Below are 19884 nucleotides of genomic sequence, written 5' to 3' on the forward strand. Positions count from 1 at the left end.
TTATCAAGGAATAAAAGTACATGTACTACGCTCCAGGGGCTAGGTAGCTTACCTAGCTTGCTCGTCTTGTGTAGTGTAGTTTTGTGAAGAACTGGGTAAGTATAAGGGGTGGCGGGTAGACCCCAAATTTGTAGGGATACCAATGAACAGTGCAATCACCATCACGTGGCTACCAGTTAAGGGTAAACCCTACAATGGAGATCGATGATCCTCGTTCACTTATGGCCCTGTGTACATGTGATTACACGTTACGTATCTTGGCGTTTTATCCCCGTCACATCCATGCATGCACCATGCAAAATCTACGAAACAAAACTCAGCGTATTTCCAGATTTTCTTCAATGAAATCGACACCATATATATACTTTGGATTGGAAATAAGTGTAGACTATAGATCCATGATCTATAGATGTAGTTTTGAGGTTATCTATCACTATCAAATTTGTGTTGATACACTTAACTAGAATCTAAGAAGTTTAGCGATTTCGAATTCTAGAGACCCGTTTATTGTTCGATTATGATTAGAGACAAGTAAAATTGTTGCTCTGGATCAAAGACATCTGAAAATCTTCAAACAATCTTCAATTTCGGCTTGATGTGGATGGAATTAATATATAGTTCTTAGTATTGATCGATCGCGAGTGGATATAATGAGTGGCTTGAAGTTTGCCGTCACACAAATTAGGACCGGCCGGCCGGCCGGCCACGAGAGCCACGTGCACATATATAATTAGGGCACACCCTGTCCTGCATGAATATATAGAATTTGTAGGTAGATAGCAAATATATATTCCCATGTTTGCTAAGATTGCTTGTGATCAGAGACTCACAGTGTGGGAATGGAATTGAAAATAAATATATACGTGAAGAACTTGTTCTTCGATATGTTGGTTAGGTAAAGGTTCGTGTTCTACGTAATTCCCAAAAGGATACGACGGAATCAGAATGTCTGTCGTAAACGAATAAACTCTAAAAAATCAAGAAGCAAAGAAGATTGTCTGAAACTCTGAATAAGGTGACCAAAGAAAACGAAGCCAAGCCATCATATACATATACTGATATACCCCATTCCAGATTCGATAAAAATATTCAATCTCACAGACCAGAATGCAAAGAGAATTACAGCAAAGCTTAAAATATAGATGGGAAACGCGTGCATGCCAACCCTTTGTTTTATTCTTTACTATCATTATCACCACACTAATTATATAATCTCACTGGTTAATTATTATTAATTTCCATGTGAGGGAGGATTAGGAAGGGTCCAAAATGATTGCCCCACGAGTCACCATATATATGAGCTGATGGAGGGTCCTTGAAGCTGGACCAGGTTTGATTGATGGTCCCAGATGTAGAAGACATAAACATGGACGATCAGATATTAATCGATCTGGATATGCAACATTAATCAAATAATTAAGACTTTGATTAATTTTAACTATTTTTGAAAACCAAACCAGTTGTTAGCTAGTCAGCAATCATGATTCATAAATCTGAATGTATGAATAAGGAATTGAATATGAAACCAGTAGCTAGTTGCAGCGTCTACTTATTCATGTTTTATATATGACCTCAAAGCTGAATAGAAAGCGTGTTTAATTTGCTTCAGATATGTAGATGCATAGAACTTTCATGGTCAAGGGACGTCTACTATAGTCAATTGGGTCAAATAAGCAATTGTGACACACCGGAAATGAGTGCAGAAAATGTGAGCAGTATAGGTACTATATTTGACTTAGGTCGCTAATGCTATAGTGGGTTGCTAGAGGGAGGCGGGTGATGGGTCCATTGATTGTTTATCACTTACCTAGAACATTAGAAGCTAGGGTACATGGTAACAACGTTATTAGAAGTGTAGATTAGATTTTCCTAGAATAATTGAGCCGACTAATTTCGTCAGATTAGGGTTTGACATAACCTTATACATGTGATTCCTATGGCCTAAGATCGATAGTGTGATCTAAATGCATAGAACAATTGTTCACGATGGATTTTGTGTGCAGGAAAACCTAGCGGAGTTTGTTTAGGCGTATACACCTATATAGATTTCCTGTTCTCTTGTTGGATTTGCCCCATCTTTTCCAGCTTCTTCAACGGTTTGTGTTGGCAGAAAGAACCAAGAGTTGATTCAAATTTCAGTACAGAATGTAAATGGGGGCAAGATATAAACATGCAAACTGAACTTGCTCTGAATCGATACAAGTGTGCAGAAACATAGGTGCAGAAAAGTGAATATTAGTGAATGACTGATAAACAAAGATTATACACCAAAGGTTAATATCACATTGTTAATACTATCCAAGTATCCAATACAACTAGGATTCAAACACTGAGCCAGTATCTCAACATCTCGCTTGGTTTCTTGCAAAACTAGATTTGACCTCAAGTCTCTCATGTCATGGCAACCTGAACAACCCTAAAACTTAAAATCTCCTCCTTTCTTTTTGCTGGATTTCCCTTCCTTATCCTGCTTACGCTTCCTCTTCTTCTCATGCTACAGAAGTACAAAATAAAAATCCAATAAGAATATTTCAAACATAACCCAAAATTCATTAAACAAAAAGGTAGGTATACAGATTAGGTACAAACCTCCACAACCAAGTCGCTGAAATCCTCTCGCTGATTACGCAGCTTCTCCTCCTCCCTTGCTTGTTCATACCTGTAACAATTATTACAAGTCAAACCGGTTCTTGTGATAAAAGGCAGAGTACATAAATTTGAACCTTGAGTTTCACTTACTTTTCAGGCAAGACGTTCTCCATAGCTTCCAACTCTTCAGGTTGGAGAGTCACGTCCACTCTGTCTGCTTTCTGAGCTCTGAGTAGATCCACCCTTTTAGCTCCTGCTTTGTCTTGTGTTCCACTACCAACAACATATGTGTGAGACGTCCCAAGCAATGTCCCTGAACCAATTTTTTCTTCTTTCTCTTCCAGTACCTTTGCAACCCAAGCAGAAGAACAATTAGAAAAGCAAATAAAAATGTTAATAGACTGAAAGAAGGACTATAATTCTTCTTACTTGGTATAAAGGTCTTTCCGGCTCCTTTCTCTGGATCTTGCGAAGCTCCATGACATCAGGTGTCTCAACGCCAGTGGGAGTACTGAAATGCAAGTGTGGAAGCTTGTTTATAAAAAATGAAAAAACTCGGAATATCACCTTGAGTGCAAGAAGATCTTAAGAGAAAAAATAACAGCATTTGAAACTACACAATGGAATCTCACAAAATAAAATCAAAACTTAATAAAAACAGGGCTAAAACACTTACGTTGTGGTGGTGTCTACCGATTTAAAACCATCGTCTATATCTTCATCCTCCATCAGTTGTTCCTCTTCCTCCTCCTCCTCCTCGTCCTCTTCTTCCTCTTCCTCTTCCTCCAAATCACCCCAATGCTTTGTCTTATCAACTGGCTCTTCCTAAATTTCATAAGGAAAAATTAATTTTATTCTCATATAACATGCAAACGCTACAAGGTAGTGCAAAGTAACTACTTCATAGTTGGCAGTCTCATGAGCTGATTGTCTTGATATGAAACCATACCTCATAATTTGGCTGATCTTGTTGCTGAACACCAAAAACGTCTCCATACAGCGGTTGGCCATACTATTAAGAAACCAAAGAAAATTAGATTACTTAACAATAAAAACCAATGATTGAATAAAGAAGTTCAAATCATATACATACAATATAAATGCCAAAAACTTGGAAAACGAACTTACTTCATCAACAGGAGGCTTTCCCCAGCCACCTGGATGATAACCAAAGCTAGCACCGGCTGGGATTGGAGCATTGAGTCCTGGGATTTTCAAATGTGGATATGATGGAGGAGGACCATATCTCTGGAAGAAGATACAACAGTTAAGACAATATCAAGCAATAACATACAGTTCAAAAACCAGAGCTAAAGGAAGAACAAAAGATATTTGCAGTTTCACCTGCATATTAATGAGCCATGGCGGAGGAGCACCATCTGGCATACCAAGAGCTTCTTTCAGTTCATGTGACAACATGCCTGGTTTCATCTCCCTCAATTTTACCTAATTAAAACGGGGTAACAACATCAATACGTGAGATTGCACCTCAAAAAGAAATATAGTACGATTATTGATAAAGGAAATATCTGAGTTTCATCAATAACTTGGCTATGCATAGATACTTTATTGACAAGGAAAATTTGTTAATAACACAAAATGTCACTGAAGCAAATTTTATTCAAAGCAAGAATAATACCTCAAATTCTTTTCCTTCATGGTACAGATCACCAAGTGTGGTGAGCTTTGGCTTAGTCTGGTACTTGAAAAAGGCATCATGCAGAACCTAAAAGACAGAAAGTCTCATGAATAGAACATTACATAGAGTAGTGAAATAAGAGTCCAAAACTTAATGCAAAGTATAAAAGAAGCAAACCTGATAATCTATATCCATTTTACCCATCTTTGGCTGCATACGTTCTCGTTGCTTTTGCTTCAACTTCTTACTGTCTTCTTTTTCAATGTACGCCTGCAGTAGAGAAGTAGTAGCAAAATCAGTGTCTTTAAGAAGTTCACCCCAACCAGATAAAGAAAGGATCAGCAAAAAAAAAAAAATTATATTCTACAATGTACAACGAAGTTGCCTAATTGTATAATTTGCAGCCTATATATGTCACTAAAAATGCAATTTAAAATTTAAAATCTTCACTATGCACGATTGCTTCAATTTGTACAAAAAAAAATTTTGATCTGCAGAAGTCTCATCTCGAGTGGCATCGTTCATAACTACTCTGAAAACATTTTATTTCATACTAGAAGCCCTATGCAGACAACTCATTCAACATAAGAAGCAAATAGGTTACCCGAATCTCATGACCAGTACCTGTCTAATTTTCTCAATTCCAGTTTTAGCGATGAAATCAGGAAGCTGAAATGGTTGCTTCTCGATACCACGTTTACCCTGCAAAATCAATACAGTTTCATGAGATACCAGCAAAAAGGATAATACTTCACTCAATCAGCATCTAATATGCTAAAGTTATAGAAGAACGCTGGAGCACTAAGCATTATAGGAAGACATCTGAAAGTTCAAAGTAAATACATCAGCACCTTTAGATTGAATAAAAAATGTATGATATGCTAAGAAATTCCCCAAAATATGGCCCTACTTATGCCTACATCCCCAATCACACTAGCAGATGCAAATAAAAAAGATAAATTCAAGGGTGCCTTTAATCAAACACCTACAAGTCCAGGCTCCAAGGTAGCCACAGCCGCTCCCCTGCAAGAAGCACATGTATACAAATAAGAGAAACCTCATCGACGTGATCTTTCCCACACCTTATTCCCTAATCCCCTCATGCTAATCATACCCAATAATCATGCATCCACATTCACTAGTTTTAGCATGACAGCGTATCACTAACCTGTAAAAACTTCCTTTTCTGGCACCAATGCCTTGGCACCGGTACAGTATTCCGGTATGATTTCAAAAACACCAGCAGTTTGGGGTCAGCTGCAGTTGCATCCCACACCTATAAATATAGACAATTAAACAATCTTAATATCAAAGCTGTTCTACAGATGGACCAAAAAGAAAAATGAAATGCAAAAGGAGTTATAGGAACATCATGCATACCTCTACAACATCCGGCCTTGCACAGATCTGTTTCAATTCTGCAATCTTCATTCGACGTTGAAGCTGATATATGACAATATTTTTATTAGCCTCAAGCCCTCAGCTAATATATTGATCAGAATAACTGGAAAAGAAAATTACTATTACAAACCTTTTTCTTCTTGTTTGAAACACCTTTCTCTTTTTGTTCATTCTCTTGTTCTTCCTCTTCAGAATCTGAATCAGCCTTTTTCTTTGCGGCACCTTCTTGAGACTCATCTTTCTTTTCCTCCTGAACGCATAAAAGAAATAAATGAATCACAGAATATCTTAGTAGGGAAGACCATATGGTAATGATACATTGATAGATTAGTTATAAGAGCCAATATGCCTATTATTACCTCAACACCCTCAGCATTCTTGAACGTGAATTTCTCGAAAATTTTTCTGAACTCCTCATCCATGTCTTCATTCAGCTCGGCTTTCTCCGGAACATATTCAATTTCAACTTGCTCAACAACCTACAAAGTAAATACAAAAGATACAACGATCAACCTTTATTATAAGATTAAATACATTGACAAGTTAAGTACAAGTGCCAGCGCTACAAACAACAAGTTACTAAGGATAAATCTCCAAACAGTACGCAATGAACTACGAAAATTTCAAGACAAACAGTGTCGAAGAACAAACCGAGCAACTTATGAACACAACTATCTACAGTAAGCACCATTTTGCTTATACAAAATAATGTGATGCACACGAAAGCTGGTAAACCAAGGCCTAACAATTTCGATTTCTGTATATAAATCAGGTGAAGTATTCCAGCATGATTCAAGCTTATACTAAGCTAAACTATTGAGCACAAAACCCTAATTGCAACCAAATCAGAGCAAAACCCTAGAAATCGACTTCCACAGCTAAATTTATCAACTCAACAACAGTTACGAGACGGAGGCAGGGAAAGCGAACCTGTTGAGGATCGTTGTTCTCCTTCACATCATCGCCGTCGCTGGCATCACTGGCGGTGGCCTGAGAAGCTTTGCGGTTCTTCTTCTGCTTTCGCCTCCGACGGCGCCGTTCGCTCTCCCTAGATTTCTTGGCAGCGGCGCCGTTGGCTCCGCTGGAGAGCGGCTTCAGATCGCCGTTGGCGACGACGGCGCCGTTAGGAGGCAGCGTGAGCGTCTCGGCGGTCATGGCGTATTGGGGTTTCCGAATCGAATCGAAGAGGGGATTCTCAGTGTGAGAAGGAAATTTAATCTGAGGATGGTAATGGGGATTGGATTTTATGAGAGCTAAGCTTTGTTGGGCCTTGATTTGGCCCATATTGGAGATTGCAGTTTGGGTTTTCACCCTGGCGTTGTAAATGGGCTACTAGAGCTCTAGCCTCTTAGTTAAGATGGACTATGACAATGAGCTGAAATTTTCACACTCCAATACAAAACTTTCTTCATTTAATTAAAAGAATTTTAAAAATATAAATTTGAGTGAGTAAAGACAAAATTCAAGTTACTTAGAAAAATAAACATGAAGTATAGATTGTAAAATAAAGCGTAAATTTTAGCTCCATTTTCTTATGAAAAAAATATTAAATGGAGGTGATATATTGACACACCTTAAATTAACAATATTAAAAGAATGAACTCTTGAATTCAGATTGTTATCGAGGTACATAATTGCTCACAACTCTATCACTAAAACTATATCCTAAATCTGAAGAATAGATAACCTCTCTTAACAGTCAACACACAATGCTTGAAAGAAACTTGAGTAAAGCTAGCATCAATTAATAATCATTAGCTTTTCTCAAAAATGTATATATTCTGCGATTAGGGTTGACAAATTTAACTGACTAAAACATGATATGCAACGTATTTGTATACAATCAACATCTCAAAAACGTGTATTCATACATCAAATTTTAAACCTTAGTGTCGAAATCTTGTACCTCTATTATCCTAATTACTTTTATTTATTATTGGACGTGAAATTTGGTTTCTGAGTTTCTCTTTTCAACCTTAGAAATTTAAAAAGGAAAGGGACACAATGACGCGCAATCCTTGACTGTCATTCAGTGGATCCCGCCTCCAGTTCTTGCCGCATTTGTACTCTTTTCTCGTACCATCCTCTGTTTCAGATCTAAGAAAAACTTTCCCAAGTCTCTAAAACTGAGTCGACTCAGGTCCCAGAAAGATCCCCACGTTCTCTTCCAGCAAAGTTTTGGAGGGAAAAGGGTTTAGTATGGGCATTGAGGAAAACACGAATGCCGATCATAATGGAGTGTTTGGTTCCGACTCGTCGGAGTTTCAAATCGGGAGCAAGAACAAGTACAAGAGAATGAGGTCTGAGGCCACTGAAGATGAAGAAGAAGATGGCCCGTTCTTAAAGGAGAGTCGGGATACAAGAAAATATGTGTTTGCTTGCGCCATCTTTGCTTCTCTCAATTCTGTGCTTCTTGGATATGGTTGGTATTTGATTCTATCTCACCTGTGTTTCTTGGCTTGATTTGCTTAATTCCTTGAAACCCATATTGCATTTAATCTTATGTTCCAGCTTGATCTGCTAATTTGGCTATTTCTTAGTCACCAGACAAGTGTATATTACATAGAGATTGAGGTCATTTGTGTAACTTGCGAGTTGTGATAAGAATAAAGTGCATTGTTCTGCAAGTGACATGAAATTTAGGACTTTTAAGTATAAAATGTTACAAGCCTTTCTGTTCTTGTTTTTGTTTTTGCAGGAGTCTATTTAGTGAATACAGTTGAAATGATCCATCTGAAGCTGAATATGTAGATCATTTAAGTTTCATTAGTGTTGGGTTCACAAATTTCAGTAAAGAAGTTGAAGTGTCACTAAGCAATCTTATTTTTGAAAACTTGTTCAACACTTGAGATTACCATAATGCATTAAAGATACTGATTTTAGCTATGAAAGTTAGCGTCCTTAAGGAATATGCAGTTAAATTATTCTCTCTTTTCTTTTGGTTTGATCTTGGAATTGTATGAGGGGAACATTCAAATCAATCTTCACCTGTGTTCACGTGCAATGTGTATTGATCACAAATTCACAATGCAGATGTTGGTGTTATGAGTGGAGCTATTCTCTTCATTCAGGAGGACTTAAAAATCACAGATGTACAACAAGAACTTCTTGTTGGGATTTTGAGCATAATCTCCCTACTGGGTAGTTTAGCTGGTGGAAAAACATCTGATGCCATTGGTCGAAAATGGACTATTGCATTTGCAGCCTTTATCTTTCAGACAGGTGCAGCTGTAATGGCATTTGCGCCTTCTTATGAAGTATTGATGATTGGTAGGCTCTTTGCTGGGATTGGTATAGGATTTGGGGTTATGATTGCACCTGTATATATTGCTGAAATCTCACCTTCAGTAGCTAGGGGTTCTCTCACTTCATTTCCTGAGATCTTCATAAATCTAGGCATCCTTCTTGGATACATATCAAATTATGCTTTCTCTGGGCTTCCAGTGCATATAAGCTGGAGGGTGATGCTTGGTGTGGGAATCATACCTTCGGTCTTTCTTGGATTTGCTCTTTTTGTGATCCCTGAATCCCCAAGGTGGTTAGTTATGCAGAACAGGATTGAAGAGGCAAGAATAGTTTTGATCAAGACAAATGATAGCGAAAAAGAAGTTGAGGAGAGATTGGCAGAAATACAGCTAGCTGCTGCAGGGATGGCAAATGCTGAGAATAATGAAAGAAAGGCTATATGGCGCGAGATTCTGAATCCTTCTCCCCCAGTTCGACGAATGCTGATTACAGGTTGTGGAATCCAATGTTTCCAACAGATCACAGGCATTGATGCAACTGTGTATTATAGTCCCACAATTTTTAAGAATGCAGGGATTAAAGGCAACACTCAACTTCTTGCTGCAACTGTCATTGTTGGACTTACAAAGACTCTGTTCATCTTGGTAGCTATCTTTCTTATTGACAAAGTGGGGAGAAAGCCTTTGCTTTACGTGAGCACTATAGGAATGACTATTTGCTTACTTGGTTTGAGCCTTGCACTGGCTTTTCTTGGAAATGGAAAACTTGGAATTGGATTGTCAATACTAGCTGTGTGTGGAAATGTTGCGTTCTTCTCAGTTGGAATTGGCCCGGTTTGTTGGGTCTTGTCTTCTGAAATATTCCCTCTAAGACTTCGAGCTCAAGCATCCGCGCTTGGGGCAGTTGGTAGTAGGGTTAGCAGTGGTGTGATTACCATGTCATTTCTCTCAGTGTCTCAAGCAATTACAGTAGCAGGAACCTTCTTCATTTTTGCAGTGATCTCAGCTCTCTCGGTTGCCTTTGTCCATACATGTGTTCCGGAAACAAAAGGGAAGTCATTAGAAGAAATCGAAATGGTTTTCCATTACGAAGAGGAGTGGCAAGGAAGTGAAGTAGAAATGGGAGATGCTCAGCGTCTGATGCAGAAAGAATGAGTGCCGAAGGATGTGTGGCATATTATACTTCTCTGTATGGCCAAATTGGTTGAGCATAATACTGATTCATCTGTGAAATGTAGCCATTGCACATATCACAAACAAACACAAACGAGATACAATTTATTGATCTTCTTACTCTGCATTTCACATCTCGCTGCATTATGTTATCTTAATCAATTGATCACTGTAAAATCATATTGCTCATTAAGCATACTGCATTACTATTGTAATGACTGAACCTCTAAAATTGTCTCAACCCTTCCAGTGTGGAATTCTTTCTACTTGTATTCCAAGTTATGCTAACTATTGCAACCCTCAAGAAACTTAATAGACCATATCCAAGAACTCAGACCAAAACATTGTAAAGTCTTCTGATTATATACGTATATTTTACATTTATCTCTTTGTTTGTTGAAAGTTCCATTGGTGAGTTGATAACATATCTAGATAACATGTATTCGAACAACTTGCACGATACAAGGACAAAGGAAATATCCGATCGCCATAGTTTCAACATGTTATTTTCGGGGTACAAGCACACTCATCTCACTGTTTGTGAAAGACTTGAAAGATGAGTTTGTTGGGTTCGTTGAAAATGAAAGAACACAATCAACACATGCGTATAGGGCACTTGTAGGAGAGCAACACATACAGTATAAGGATAAGGACACTCCCCAATTGCTATAGATACTCAAACATTCATAAATTTCGAGGGTTGGTTTTGTCTTGGGGTCAAATTTGGTCCCAAAATTAAACCATTCTTATGTAGCCAAGCAGATTCAAGATCTACAAAAGCTACCAATCCTAATTCACCATGAAGGTCTTCACGAGTACTGGTCCTAATACAAAGAAGAAGTCTAAAAGCCTGGATGTGAATCCTTTAAATGCATCATATAAATGGAATTTCGTAAGTCATAAACATGTGGTCATTACTAAAATTAACAGCAAACAACATGTAATGATTCAGACTCCATGTTACAAAGATTTGGATCCAATTAGTAATGCTTCAGACAGACCCACTTTCACATCACGCATCAAATTAATTAAGCTTCAGAGAGGTATATCTGAGGACATTTTATGAGCTAGAATATTAAGATATGAACACTCTGGTGGAATTGGTATTCCATCTAATTAAGAAATTAACAAACAGGGGAATAAAAGATGCATGAAGTCAATGACTTGATGGAACACTAGTGTCTTATTTTATCTTTCTCTGATATGAAATATCGTGGAGAATAAGCTTGATATACGGGCCATACGGCATATATTTTGCCCTCTTTCAGTTGTTTTGCTCTCTACAAATTACAATGACTTGAGGAGCAAGAACAATGAGACCTACCTAACCAAGCTTGCTCATTTTAGATAGACCACCAAAAATGCTTGGTGATTTCCACATCCTCAAAGCATACATGACAGAATGGTGAAAAAATGCTGAAGGTTTCATATTTGGTATCTTATGGATTAATTCTCCAACACTAGGAACCATAAGGAAATGCAGATGGTAATATGATATGACCAGAAAAGTAGGTACCCTACATTGATTGGAAGCATGTGTCTCACTTTCACAATAATGTAATCTCAAATTCTCAATGAGCGGTTATAAAATTCTAATACGTAATTTGTTGGAGAACAATCCCCATCAAACATTATCATATTGCCTTGACATCTCCATCAAGATTCCCCTTATGTCATGCAAAATTACATCAATTTAATAATTGAACCAAATTTCTTTGCATTCTCCAACTTAAAGGGCCGGCCTTATAATCTTCTTGAAGATCAACATGGAAGAATGTACAAAGAAATAGAGTGAAAATGAAATCTTATCTGCTCTTATTCCTTTCTCAATCATCACTACTGTATCCATATACAAGAACAACCATTAAAAACATTACTTAAGACAAGTGACTACACAAGTGTACGTGAACCTTCTTCTATAATGACAAACTTGAAACTGCAGAAGAAGAATTGTAACAGATGGTAAAATCTGACATTATGTGATCAATAATGCTGCCCTTCTGAACCTTCAATCTTCTACTCTGACTATTCCACAAGTGCAATGCGAAGCTACGAGAACGAATGTGCTCCAACTTTGTAAGCAGCCATTTCGAGTGAACTTCATCTTTCGGACCACCAAAAATACTCCGAATTCGACTCCAATTCACCGGGTAAAATGCTGAGGGAGTTAGCACAGTAAAGTTGAAACCAGGGTTTGGTGTTTCATTGATCCTTGAAACCACCCTTGAAACCAAGTAAGGTCCATTGTGACCCCATTTGTTACCATCAAAAGTCAGGGCAAATTCCTGAATGAACTTGAAGAGCAATGGATGATTCTTGTCGAAAACCAACACGGCATTGTTCAATCGGCTCCAATGACCTGTTTGGAGATCAAGTGTCTGAGCCCCAATCACATTTTTCATCTTTGACAAACTTCTCAAAACTATAACGTCAGTATCCAAGTAAATCCCACCATACTTGTACAACAAAGCAAGCCTAAGCACATTGGAGAGGTTCTGTCCAATTGAGACTCCACCAGGTCTCACACTGCCTTTCCTCAACCCCAAAAACCAAGCCTCAGCTGGAGTATTGTGGAACAAGTAATCAAAATCAGGAGCAATTGCCATTACTCGAAAACCCGAATCCGAAAACGGCTTTAGGACTTGAAGTCCCTTGTCCGAATCCAAGGACTTCGAGACTATGACCAAACAAGCATTCGGGTGGGATTTGAACACACTCTCCATAGCCAACAATTCCCTGTTTCCAAGAGTCTTTGATGAAATCCACGTCATGAAAAACCTGGTTTTGCAAGGAGAACCAGAAGAGTTTCCACTGAAGAACACTTTCATTCTTGTTGGGAACTGACTCCGAAACAGAGGCAGCTTCATCTCAACTGGTCCGGCTTTATGCTTGCGCTTGTGTTTTCCGAACTTTCTTGGCCTCTGAGACTTGAATTTCGAGAAGGGAATGAATGAGCTTGTTGGGTTTTGCAGAGAGGCCAAATGGCTAGAGCTCTTCAGGAACATGGGTGCGTTCTCCTTCACAACATACATGACAGAAGAGGAATGAAGCTTCGTTGATGGTGAAGAAGAACGAAACGGAGGGGCCCGAAATAAGGAGTACCCGGCGATATTTGGCGGCGAGAAAAAGGCGGGCTCCGGCGGGGGTTTGGCGGGAAAAGGGAGAGTGATGCAGAAGATACGGAAGCTGTTGTAGACCAAAAGGAGAATGAGAAACAGAGCAAGAAGAGAACTGGGTAAGTTGTAAGGAACACAAAGTGCTGATCTTTTCAAGTCTCGGAGTTGGGTGGGGAAGAAAAAGAGGGGAGTGAAAAGTTTAGGGGGTTCAATAGAGACAGGCATGATGATCGTGTTGGGTTTGGTTTGGTGGGAGGGTCTTGGTTCTTTGGGTGCGACAGAGTAGTTGGGAATCTGAATGAGGGAGTTGCAGAGTAGATTGGAGAGCGCCAAACAGAATAGCTCAAGTTGAAATCTTTTGGGATTGAAATGGGCATTGGGAACCAAAAATATGTGAAAGGATGTTAAAGTCAGATTAATCTATTATGTATCAATGTATGTTATATATCATACATCTAACGTTGGATAACATATATTATTTTTTTGACCCCACTCATAAAACAATATCGACCGTCGAATGTTGGATGTATAACATATACATTAATATATACTAGAATTTTCGGTTAAAAGTCACTCGTTTTTTTTTTTTGAACACTTTGGATTGGCCCAAGTGTGATTTTTGCACTTGTCTTTCAGAAAATGAAACAAGGGCCTACAAACCAATCAGCTACATTTAAGATTATTTTTGTGTTACACTAATTTTCTTAAGAAATAATGCATGTCTCGTATAATATCTTATAGGCTCGCTTCTAATAGTGGGCATCAATGTGATTAATGAACAGTTCTATACTATGTACAACCTCGATTGTTTAGAGAATATTATGTAATGATCATCCGGGTAGAAGATTTACATTTTTGTCAATTACATTTGAAGAAAGATAATACGTTAAAGAGGCACAAATTTGGAACATGTAAAGGTTGTAAGTGATAATGCACTGAATAAAATCAGTTAGTTACCCGTTCAAAAAGAAAAAAAATCAGATAGTTACTGGCGGGATGTATCTCGCTATATGTATGGTGGTTTATATCCAAGGTTTTCATGTGAAAGGAATAGGCTACATTAGAAGACGATAAAGATGTCTAACGAAACTCTCTGCTCAATGTTACAGAAGGACCAAGATGACTAGAGAAGAAATTGAGAAACAACTTGATTCAGAATTCTTATGTCTAGTGAAGAAAAAACCTGTCTTTACAATGCTACCTTTATTGAACAAATCTAAATCCGATATGTGATTTGTGAGAGTAGAATAATTTACTTCCTTTTCAATACAACGTAGCTGATCCCGTTCTTCTTCTCTTTACGAGAAAAGCATCCTTCTGCTCTTTGGAATATTTGCGTCTTTCCGGGAAGAAGTTTTCGATAAAATCATGTAACGGGATTGCTGACTTTTGCACAAAGCCCTAATTTGTTCCTCGGATACAGGACTAGTAACAGAACCAGTGTTCATCGATGGAGTAAGCACACCAATCTCAGGAGCAACTGGCTTCTCTGCAGTGACAGATGATTTTTGTTCATTTTCTGTCTTCATCTTCTTTGATGCAGTAGTGTTAAATGCCTTATTAACATCATCAACATCTAATTTCCTCTTTTCCTTCTGCTTTGGTGAGCCAATATGCTCAGGCATATCATTCTCATCATCATCATCATCGTCTTCATTTTTCTCTTCCTCTCCATCAATACCATTCAGGCCACGACTTCTCCTGAGTAGCTTCTTCAACTCTTTCCCGGATTCGCTAAGCCCGACCTCCTCTTCATTACCATCTTCATCCTGCTTAGTTACCGGAGGAGCTGGAGCCTCATGTTCGAAATCTTCTCTTTCATCAGGATTACCTACAGCCTCATCATCATCACTGAAGAGTTCTTCGTGCTCCCAATCACTACCCTTGTCACTACCATCATCATGCAAGTCCTCATCTTCACTTGCAACTTCATGATGATTATCCTCATCAACATATCCTCCTTTTTTGTCAATTCCAAAGTTATATGTTTTCCTTGTTGTCTCTTCTTCCTCATGATTGGAGAACTTCCCTTCACCACCACCGTCATCATCCCAGTAACTTCTTCAGGTCCTTTTCCAAGTTTCATACTCCATCTCTTATTTCCATCTCGATTACTCATCTGCCTATTGTCCATCTTCTCTTCCGCTTCCTCTAGAGTAAGTTGCTTATATTGTGCAGCCTTGTTGAAGTTGAACCAAGAACCAGCCGGAGCAGCCGAGAATTCCTTTCCTTGCCTCATGAGTAGGTAGTAACTTCCACACTGTGCACCTTCTCGATGCCCTTGATACCGAGACTGGCCCCTTTGTTCATCCAAGATCCAGGTTTTAGGTCCCTCCTCATCCTTAGTCTTTCTTGAGTCTTGAACATCCTTACGAAGAGACCACTTATCCTGAGAAGGAATCTTCGTTTTCGAAAAGTTTGGCAAACCATTCCCAAATTTGCCAATGTAGTTCTTGCTGCTGGTAGTACTTTCCTGCCGAACATTGTACTCTCGAATCAAGCGAGTGACAATGGCGTCGCATTGATGGCATTTGGCTTTGTTCTCAGCCATGGTCTTGCCGCATGAGAAGCACAGAGTCATGTGATTACAGTTGCTTCCATACAAGTCAGAAGTCGATCCACATCCCCGGACGTCGCACGTCGGCTTTAGCAGCAAATCGGTTGACATCTTGAGGTTGAAGATTAGGGTTAGAAACAAAGAGGATAGCTAGGGTTTATAATAGCGGAGCTGAGAATTTAACAATTTACGTGAAGATTGAGATAGTAAAAGGTTCGAACTTCGAACTGCCTTTTGAGTTAGAACAACCCAGTTTCGTCGTGGTTTCGTTTGATTGAAGATAAAGGGTTTTTCTTTTGGGAATGAAGAGTCTGCGTTCATGATCAGGAGAAAACTTCACGTTATGGTGGGTTATAAGTACCTCCCAATTCGCTTCTATGTACTTACTTTCCTGATCCAATTAGAAACCCTCGTTCTTTGTGCTTAATTGCCTAGTAATCCTTTTGTCTCTAGGACTCTATATTTGGGATTTGTCAATAGATGGCATAACATTATTTTCCAGGAATGGCAGACCGAGGTGAAAGTAAGTGACCATGGAATGTTTCAAGACGGCAACCTGAACAAGACCAGGCAGATCGACCAAAACGCAGATTTGAACAAGCCATATATCAATTCTGGATTTCAAGACCTTCAATATGCTCAGAGATTGGAAATCTAGTTCTAAAGGCATGAACCATGTTCTGCTGTGGCATTTCGTAGATGGGTGGACGCACCTGCCCCGCTAGAATACCCAGTCTTTCTACTCCTTTGAAGACTATAATATCAGACTGACATGATGATTTGGCTACTAGAGTTCATAGTCAATGCAATATATTTACATATTACTACCATCTCAGTTCAACCAACGCAGTCTTGGAAATGCTTAAAACTGAAATGTTCTAGGCCAATAACAGAAACCAGTAAACATTGCGAAGAGAAAGGATACAAACACAATAAACTTACTGGGGCAACCAGACACAATCCTGCAAGTAGAGAGCTATCTCTCAAGTCACAACTAAATAAATCATACAACAAACTAAAACAGATATAACAACCAGAATTGTACATACCAGGAAATACAAAGAACCAACAAATACTAGTATACACTACCACATGAACAGATGTGATTCATATAGCTTAAACTTCAAAGAAGAAGCTTTACCTTCGCAAAGCAACACCAATTCAGTTTTTGCAGAGAAAGCTGGTGTGCCTTGTTTCATGACAGTTTGGCTAGAGCAGCGACATTTCCATTTCAGAGAAGCCCTCTTCTTCTCTTGTAGTCACTAACTGTAAGCGTCAATGCGTGCCTCCTCCCATCATCCTCTGGTACTCGGCAACCAACTGTTGCTTCTATCCTTTGTTTTCTTGCCATAAATCCTTCTTGAGCACCTTGTGGCCCACCAAACTTCTGAAGAGTGGCCAACGAGATCGGCAGCTCAAAATTGTGCAATGGATTTGACGAGGTTCCTTGATCAACAGGAGCCATCGTATCAATCAACTTCCCAGCACCTGCTGCAGCTTCCAAGGCTGCCGCTGTGGCTACCAAGCCAGCTCGTACTGCTACTATCCCTCCTGTTCCATTAGTCTCCACCTCTGCCAATGCCTCAGCAGCAGCAGCAGCAGCATTTGCCTCGGCATCATCTTTTTGTTCATCAGGCTTTGAGACATAGTAATTTCTTGATCTCGTCCATCTCCTCGAGAAAGGATCATAACCAGCCTCCCCAGCTTTTAACCCAGTTTTCACAGGTTTTAGTCCTGAGGCATTCTTGAAATTATCAACTCTATTCTTCCTGTTCATCTCAGCAAGCCTAACAGCCTTGCTATCTTTCCCCTGTGATTGTCGCCGTGCATCCAACTGCTGAAGTCTTGCTTTGATCCTTTCCACCTCTGCATCATCATGCTTGCTTTGTGCAATTTCTAATTCCCTCCTCAACCGGTCCTTCTCAAGCGCAATGTTCATTGGCCTTGATGAAGCAGATTTTTTCTCCTGTATCATCTGCTTCACAGTTTCAGCTGAGTACACAAATGTATTGGTTTTTTTTATGGCTTCCTTTTTTTCCAACACATCCTCTTTGCTTGGCAAGCGACCACCATTTTTCTCTACCTCTCTAACCCACTGATCATACTCTTCCTCCAGAGGTAAAGAGTCTGAAATCATAGCCATCTGCCACCGAGCAGCTGAGTTTTCATTGCCCCAAACCACATTCAGATACTTGTGTGTGGTTTTGTTCTCTAGTTTGTACTGCCGATCAGGATCTGAAGAATCAACATTACGGACTGAGCACAGTCTGTAGATGGGACGCCCAGACTTAGTCTTCCCAATTCCAACCCGTACAAAGCAACCCACGATCAATTCTTCAAAGAACGGTTCCATAAGCCACTTTGCAAGTCTTGACCTTCGAATGGTAATTTCCTTAATATCTTCGAATGTTAGTCCCTGATTGCCCCTTTCATCATCACTGTCAATAGCTTCATCTGCACTTGACCCTTCATCATCACTATGAGACCGACTTTCACTGTCACTTTGACTAGAGCTACTCCGACCGACAGCAGAGAAAGACTTCTTGTTGGTGTGTGAGAAATTCCTACTCCCCACAATTCCTCTAGATGCATCTCTCAATTTACGGTGAGCCTCAGGGTCTTGCTGTTTCAAACGTTTTGCTCGTAACTCATTCAAGGCATCATCTTTGGCAGCTGCCCTGTCAGCTGATCTAGCTGACGAGCGAACTCGAGAGGATGGGAGAGGTGGAGTCACTTTCCTGGACTTTGTAGCCTTTCCTTTATCCCATTTTGGTCTGAATTTCTCCTTAAGACTCTTATCATCTTTCTTCTGTGCTCTATCAGAAAGAATGAGCTCTCTTTGAAGTTCAGACATTTCCGCAAGCTTTCGCCTGTCATCTTCATCCTTGTAGAGATCACTGCCAACATCAGATTCGTTGCTCTCACCTCCACGATCAGAACCACTATCATTATAATCACCGTATTCCTGGCTGCCATGTTCATCATCTACTTCTGAAGGGTCCAGTCGCTTCTTCAAAGGAACTTGAGATCCAGAGGGTTTCCTACTCGCATAACCACGACCATCATCAGAGTCATCACCCCTAGAGTCACTTCCACCATCCGAATACGAATCATCATGTCTTCTCTTTGAAGATGGATGCGAGTGCCGGCTTTTCCGCCCTGAACTTGTTCTTCCTGCAGCCTCCAAGAGCAAATCATCCAAATCCGCCATTATTTGTCGTCCCTCTCTGAATTCTTTGATGTTTTACACACGGTTGAATAACACACTGGAATCAGTACTATCGAAAGCAGATATCTGTCTTCATTATACGAACTTCTCATTTAATATCTATTTAAACTAAAACTTTACATTAAGCACAAAGCTACAAAGAGTAAGTTACCCTAATCATACATGCAATCACATAACAAAAAGTACACTTCCTGAATAGATGAGAATGTTTCATAAAAATCTGCATCCACTATATCAATGCCCTTGACAGAACGACTAGAAATCCCCCAAAATTTACAGCTCAAAATCGAAAACATAACCCAAAAACAGATAAACATCTCTAATTCTAATACCATACTAAACTACCCTCCACCAAAAGCACTCACATTTCAAACAAACCCCAGCAATTCTGACCTATATACATATGCAGATTTATCTCAAATTTTAGGTTCCAAATCATTCAAGCACCAACTATTGCAAAACACAATACAAAGTTTTAATCTTTATCAAACTCAAAAACTTGAAAGCTTCAGAAATTGGATCCCAAGCGGATCTAGATCTACAAGCGCTTTCAAACCCAACAAGACAGAACCCAGAAATTTTCAAGCTTGAAACTTTTGATAACAATGAAAACTCATCTTCTTTTCTTCTGGATGAATCAGCATAAACCCTAAAGACAAGAGATTGGGGGGAGATTGGAGGCTTTACCTGATAAGGGTTTTGCTGATGTCAGCTGGGGATGCCCAGAACACGGTCACCGTGAGATCAGGAGTTGCTGTCTTCGGCTTTTGAAGATGAAAGAAACATGTTTACCGTCTTACAATTTGTAACCTGGCTCAGCAAAATCTAACGTAATCCACCGACCACCATCTGTGAATGGAACGACATGTCGTTAGAGAATACAGAAAATAAGAAAAATTTTGTTTTAGCAAAATTCTGGACTTATCAAATTTGTT

The 19884-nt window shown here is 39.3% G+C and overlaps 4 protein-coding genes and 1 pseudogene across 5 annotated transcripts; 1 reads left to right on the forward strand and 4 right to left on the reverse strand.

Annotated features, from left to right (window-relative positions):
• Positions 1–2165: 2165 nt before the first annotated feature.
• LOC126786108 (uncharacterized) lies at positions 2166–6828 on the reverse strand. Its single transcript, XM_050511823.1, has 16 exons — positions 6560–6828; positions 5989–6108; positions 5760–5879; positions 5609–5671; positions 5397–5504; positions 4853–4930; positions 4406–4498; positions 4229–4315; positions 3934–4035; positions 3718–3837; positions 3539–3601; positions 3266–3414; positions 3019–3100; positions 2740–2936; positions 2590–2659; positions 2166–2494 (listed from the first exon to the last, which is right to left on the reverse strand). Exons 1-16 carry the CDS (start codon positions 6782–6784, stop codon positions 2417–2419), a joined length of 1755 nt encoding a protein of 584 aa, XP_050367780.1. The 5' UTR covers positions 6785–6828; the 3' UTR covers positions 2166–2416.
• Positions 6829–7677: 849 nt separating this feature from the next.
• On the forward strand, positions 7678–10345 carry LOC126787870 (probable polyol transporter 4). Its single transcript, XM_050513779.1, has 2 exons — positions 7678–8051; positions 8663–10345. The coding sequence occupies exons 1-2, from the start codon at positions 7829–7831 to the stop codon at positions 10027–10029; spliced, it is 1590 nt and encodes a 529-aa protein (XP_050369736.1). The 5' UTR covers positions 7678–7828; the 3' UTR covers positions 10030–10345.
• Positions 10346–11839: 1494 nt separating this feature from the next.
• Positions 11840–13551, reverse strand: LOC126788009 (uncharacterized protein At4g19900). The gene has a single exon (XM_050513956.1). It carries the CDS (start codon positions 13386–13388, stop codon positions 11964–11966), a length of 1425 nt encoding a protein of 474 aa, XP_050369913.1. The 5' UTR covers positions 13389–13551; the 3' UTR covers positions 11840–11963.
• An 864-nt stretch (positions 13552–14415) lies between these two features.
• Positions 14416–15965, reverse strand: LOC126788710 (transcription initiation factor IIF subunit alpha-like; annotated as a pseudogene).
• A 591-nt stretch (positions 15966–16556) lies between these two features.
• On the reverse strand, positions 16557–19746 carry LOC126786053 (protein RTF1 homolog). Of its 2 annotated transcripts, none has more exons than XM_050511755.1 (2): positions 19637–19746; positions 16557–18947 (listed from the first exon to the last, which is right to left on the reverse strand). In XM_050511755.1, exon 2 carries the CDS (start codon positions 18929–18931, stop codon positions 16952–16954), a length of 1980 nt encoding a protein of 659 aa, XP_050367712.1. In that variant the 5' UTR covers positions 18932–18947; positions 19637–19746; the 3' UTR covers positions 16557–16951. The 2 variants fall into 2 exon arrangements, with proteins under 2 accessions (XP_050367712.1, XP_050367711.1); XM_050511754.1 differs by having other exon boundaries at positions 16557–18954; positions 19637–19741.
• Between the last annotated feature and the right edge of the window lie 138 nt (positions 19747–19884).

The sequence above is a fragment of the Argentina anserina genome, chromosome 3 (genome assembly GCF_933775445.1).
Source record: "Argentina anserina chromosome 3, drPotAnse1.1, whole genome shotgun sequence".
NCBI lineage: Eukaryota > Viridiplantae > Streptophyta > Magnoliopsida > Rosales > Rosaceae > Argentina > Argentina anserina.